The sequence below is a fragment of the Athene cunicularia genome (assembly GCF_003259725.1).
Source record: "Athene cunicularia isolate RWA chromosome 2 unlocalized genomic scaffold, athCun1 chr2_part1, whole genome shotgun sequence".
Lineage (NCBI taxonomy): Eukaryota > Metazoa > Chordata > Aves > Strigiformes > Strigidae > Athene > Athene cunicularia.
Window position 1 is genome coordinate 98,710,641 of NW_020799095.1, and position 6,000 is coordinate 98,716,640.

The 6,000-nt window shown below is 37.8% G+C and overlaps 1 protein-coding gene across 2 annotated transcripts in view; it reads right to left on the bottom strand.

The window, feature by feature from the left end:
* Positions 1-6,000, bottom strand: part of RALBP1 (ralA binding protein 1) — a 36,169-nt gene that overhangs the window by 8,154 nt on the left and 22,015 nt on the right. Inside the window, exons 2-3 of one of the 2 annotated variants that reach the window (XM_026842369.1) lie at positions 1,053-1,147; positions 319-777 (exon numbers count right to left, since the gene is read on the bottom strand). In XM_026842369.1, the coding sequence (XP_026698170.1) occupies positions 319-777; positions 1,053-1,071 (478 nt within the window). In that variant the 5' untranslated portion in view covers positions 1,072-1,147. The remainder of the gene's footprint in view (positions 1-318; positions 778-1,052; positions 1,148-6,000) is intronic. The other variant, XM_026842368.1, reaches the window with a different exon arrangement.

Here is a 6,000-nt window from a genome sequence, read left to right on the forward strand (position 1 = left end):
TATATCTCATCTTTGCTTTTGCCATGAACTAGCATTGTATTTCTAATGGAAAAGTAACAAATACAAGCTGGCCATACTAACACACTATTCCGTGTTACCATCCTATCACAAAAGGCCATTAAGCAGTACTACCAGATTAGCCACTTTTCTGGTACTTCAGACCTACAGGTTTGCTTAACTTTAGCTACATGATTATCTTTTGGATAATTAAAATAAATGCAGCTATAAAGAGAGTCTCTAGGTGTTGGACATAGTAAAATAATAAGAAAATTACAAGTAAAGACCTTAGGAACCTTCATGTCAGTGTGCCCAGAGTACCTGAAACTCTGTAGATGCCTTCACATTTCATGCCATACTTCTCTACGTAATCTATACATTCACGGAAAACTGCTGGCAGGCGGATGCCATCATACATCATGGTCCTGTCTACTGCATCAGACAAAGGAATGCCAAACACGGGTCTGTGACTTGGAACATCCACTTGAGGTATCTCTGGCTCCTGAATTGGCTTTTTCTTTTTCTTCTTCTCTTTCCACTGTTTTACAACATCTGCTGCAGTTAAGTCTTTTGACTTTTTCTCTTTATGCTTGTCTTCCTTATGTTTGTCTTCCTTGTGTTTTTCATCTTTGGGTTTCTCTTTTATTTTAAAATCCTTTTCCTTTTTTTTGGAAAAGCTGGGTTTCTTGAAGACATGTATTCCCTTGGACCGCTTCAACTTTGAAGGACTTTCAGCTTCATCACCGGAACTGTCCTCTTGAAATGCAGCATAACCTTCCGCTAGACAAAGGAGGAGAAGGCAAGAGGACAGCTGTAAGTCTGTTCAGTTTCTAGATACTATATTATAACAGGGAAAGAACAAGAAGTAATATGTAAGGACAAGAGAGAAGCTGCAATGTGAATTAAAAACTAGCACCTGCCTGGCTCTTCAGAAGGTTTTCTTTAGTTGTTACACATTTAAGTGGACAAGGATTAAAACAAGGTTGCATAACCATTGCAAAGATAAGCTACACAGCTCCTGAATGATCTAAACAATTAATGCTTTATATACTTACTCATAATGGCAATGTCCATCTTATGGGCTAGTTTCCCATCTAATAGTCAAGGAAATACAAAATAAAAACAACTGTCTGGCAACTTCTCTATGTTCCTGTAATCAACAGTATAAGAGTTGGTGTTAAGGATCATCTACTGCATACATGTAAGTCTAACAAACTTCTATTACGAACAAACCAAACTTCAGCCACTAAGCTCCCCAATCCCTTTCCAGAATATTATGAATTTTAAGATAAGTATGAAGTAATAAAGTTTCATCCTCTAATAAAATGCATCCCCCAAAAAAGCCCCAAAAAAGCCCAAGCACACTTACTTTTTCACTAGACAAATAAAACAATTCCACAATACCTGTGAGTGAAGGTGGATATTTGCCTTAAAAAGCATATATGAGAGCTTCAAACAAGTCCTTGAGCCAAGTATGCTGCTCCAGCAGCAAAACACCAAGTGCTGTCTAGAAGATGCACCAGTGCTTTTACTAACTACGCCTCTGCAACTAGCCCTGCCTATCCTCCAGGCAAGACCAAGGAAATCTTTAAAGATGGATTACAAAAAACTCCACCACAACAAAAAAATAACCCACAACCAAACCCAACAATATACAAACTGACGCGAATTCCAAGTCAATTAATTGTTATTTTACATACGCAGTACCCCGTGTAAGAAAAGCAAGCCTGGAACCTGGTCAATGAAAACGACATTTTACATGTCATTTGCATGAGCCAGGTTCCCCAAGGCAGTGGGCTGCAAGCTCTTGCTTCAACGTGAAGCCCCCATTATACAGATCCTCTGAGGCTCTTCCACTACCTCCAGGCAGTGCCTCTGCCCAATTGAGGAAGCACACCGACAGCCAGGTACTCCTTCTGCATAAATAGTTTTGGGTGGTGGAAAATTACTCCTTTAGATTGTAAGAGAGCACACTACAGATGAGATTATAGGCTGCAGTCTTTACAGGTGAAATATCTTGTGCAAAAGAATCAGGGGACATTGTCTTTTATTCTCCCAATTCTAAACCATCTTTAGCTGCAGAGTTTCCCATCATTATTTCAGCACATCCAATGAGCTGTCTGTATTTTGAAGCCTCTTTGCCTGCTCTGTAGAAGGTACCTTTCAACAGTCAAATAAATATAAGAAATGTTTTAAAGCATGGAACTGGCATAAAATAATTACAATTGTTTGACCAGCTTGCCCTTCCTTCCCATCCTGGACTTTTCCCTTTCCCTAGGACTACCAAACATGCACTTTCACAAAAGACAGACTGTAGCACTGGTCCTGTCCAAGTGAATTTTAATATAAAAATGCAAACATTAATTGGAAAACAACCAGCAACCAGGTCTCATCCTCACAGTTTACTGGCTATTCACTCTCTTTGTAAACTAAAACTAAAAACGCTTAAGGCGAACCCACAGTGCATAAACTAAGGATTCAAATCTCACTCTGATACAGAGAGAACTGCTGATGCACCAGTGACGGGACAAAGGAGGAGCACACATCACCACGGTGTTTTGTGAAAATGAGATGGGGCTGGCACCGAGTTTCAAGACGAGGTTCACAGATGTAATTTCCAAACAGAAAGCCAGATCTTCACCAGAGCCCACAGCAATCTGCCCTCGATCTTTCCTGCTGGATAGATGTAACAGCTCCCAGTTGGACAACACAGGGCTCTCACACACACACGAGGAATAGCATCAGGGCATCCTCTGGGTTGGCACAGGGGACCAGAGCTTGGAGGCTGCCTTCACCAACAAACAGAGCACCTGCCTTACGTGTCTCAACACCCCACATTGCAACACAAATCTTAGTGCTTTTCTAGATCTGTGGTAATAGAACACCTGCAATAGCACATTACCGAAACTGGTATTTCTTGACTTCATGAGAAGACATGAAGGAGCAAGTTAAATACAGAACTAATTTAATTTGTCTCAGTAACCTAAGACAACAAATTTTAGAAATATAGACTAATTAGAGATTCACAGAGAATCTCCCACCCATCCCAAGCAGGGTTTTGTATGTCTCTCAGAGTAACCCAATTTTCTTTACCATACTTCTAGTAAGAAAATTACTGTATTCCTTTCACCTGTTACATAATACACTGAAAAATAAGCAACCTAAATTTATACAGAAGAAAAATTATCAAAAGCATTTCACAAATCAGGTAATTTTAAATGTGGAAAGAAGTATTACCTACTGTTAGCAAACTGGTATTTCTGTTCCCTGTTTCCTCAAGACTTCTAGTACTAATAGTCTGCATTTTACCACCACTCTAAAATATGGCAACGACATTTTCCTGCACCTGTAGATGACCAATACTAATTTAATAAATACTCCAATTCCACCAGCATAATGACTGCACTGCCAAGTTCCTTGCTTGGGCTTCATTAGACCTTCCACAATGCCTTCACTGCAGTTATTTTAAACATGATGTTGCAAATGTAGTTCTTATCTCACTGAAAATTACGAAAATCCCTTTTAAAAAGTAAAAGAAAATAAAAATCCAGTGTGACTTGAAAAGATCTAACTTACAAGCTTAAAATCTTTGTCATGCAGTGAGGCCACTGTTTCTATCTGCCTGCATACTTGGGAATACTTCTCATTTCCTGCACTCACAATGAAGCTATAAATTCATGCTATAACATTTATTGTTAACTGAAAGTACTGCATTATTGAGAACCGTAACTTACCAAGACTACCTACCACAAGATACATTTTGTGCTTCTAATCTCTGATGAGTTTTTAAGTCATTTTTACCTCTGTATCAGATTTTTGTACCCTGGGGAAATTTGCACTGATCTGTGATTAGTTCACTGAAAGAAATCATGGATCACTAGAAGAATTAGTAGGTCAAATATGACTATACCAACTAATGTGCAATGCTAGCATTAGTTACCTAATTTGAATTTGTCAGAAGATTTGCCATCAACTTGTATACCATTTCTAAATAAAACGGTAAAGACAGACATGATGCATAATGCTTGGGATAGATGGCTTCTATCTCCTTTCCTCACTCACAAGACGTATTATTAGAAACTTCAAACTTACAGATGCTACCAACACTTAACTATCCAACTTTCAGTTAGATCTGTTCAGTTTTTGGTTTGTTTTTTTCAACCCACTGATAGGAGCACAGCGGTCCCAAACAAATCTCACATTCAGATTACTGCGCAGACCTATGCAAGGAGAACAAATGAAGCTGAAATATGAAATTTCCATTACTTTTTTGATTTAAAATAATTATTAGGACTGAAAGGCAGACTTTCAAACTGTCTACAAACAGTACTTTGCTAAATAAATACACAGTAATTTCTCAGTAGAATAGGATGTAGCAACACCAAAAGATAAACCTTGATATGAAGAGCATCTAATGCATATCATGGGTAGAGAATTCCAGTAACTTCTTATTCTGTAGACCTGAAAATTACATTCAGAGCTTCTCCACACACCAGATCAGTAAAAATATTTTGTTTGCAATAGCAGCTACTTGGCTATTTTGTAGGAAGACAATGGCCTCCTTACAATTTCCAGTAGCCTCCCCCTATAGATACGTAGATGTAGAATCCATCTCCATTAGCACTCTGCACAGAAAGGAAGGATCATAAGCACAGAGACAACTCATCATGTCACTGCTCTACCTGGAACAGGTGGGAATACTATCAGAGCTTTTGCATGGTTGCTAAACATCCATATTGATGGTACACTCCTGAGCAGATTATTATTTTGGATCCCTTAAGATGAGAGCACAGACTAGTATCTTCCACTTGGTAGTACCTAGCAGAGAGCTGCAGATTGCTAGAACTTCACAAAACGAAAGCAACTCAAGGGAAGAAGATAAAGGTTAATACCCATTTGGGGACCAAAGGTTGTTCAGCAGGTCCCCAAGTTAACAGAAGAATATTCTGGCCATCATCTACATCCCAAAAGAATCTATGGGAACCATCCCTCCCACCCAACACATTAGGGATTCAATCTTCAAAAAAGATTTCCTGAAAGATTCTGAAGAGTTCATACCAATGATATTGCTGTCCTTTCACAAGACAGTTTAGTTCGTAATTCAACCAATCCTCCATTTTCCCAAGAACTATATAAAGAAAATGAAAATTATTATAAACAAGAAATCCTAGCTACATACTGAACCCATTCTGTCCAATGGTATCAATCTCAGAAGTAAACCAAATAAGCAGAGTAAAATATACTACATACAGACTCTCTATCTACAGAAATTCCAATGAGTAGAATAGCTTTCTCTTCATAAGTATTTCTTACAATCTTTTTCTTTTGCAAGGAACTGTGTATTTTATGAATTTATCAATATGTGATTACTGACAGGTGGTTAAACAATTTTTAAAAAACCAATTATACTGTTCACCATCTCACATAAACCACGATGGCTTTAAAAAAAAATTAAATAAATCTATTTTTACTCTCCTGCTGCCACAATACAAGTTCTTGAACAGACAAGGGAAGTTTTGAGTCAGAAAACAGATCTGAGCTAAAACTATTCCAGTAGAAAGAAAACTCATTTTTATCCCTAATAAATCCCCTGATTTAACTCACTCTACAGCTAACCAACACTCAGTCTATCATGGAGGAGTAGAGAATAGAAATTAGTGGCCGAAACGTTCTTCCAACAGCTGACATTCCACATTGAAAATAAAATGAAGTATTGCTTTTTATAATCTCCAAAACATTTTTAGCACTTTTTCCCCACTTGTGTTTGCTGTGTATTAGTTTATTGCCATTAACAAGAAAAATATCCAGTCATTATATTAACGACATAAGAAAAAAGATCCTTGATAGCATACAAAATGCTTTTCTGATACAGGTAATAATACTGAAGCTAAGAGTAAATTGCTCCCACAAACAGGATTTACCTGAAAAACTAAAATGAGTAACCTTGAGATACTTATCCTTCCCTCTCCACAGACTCTCCTGATCTTCAAGCATTTCTGAAGT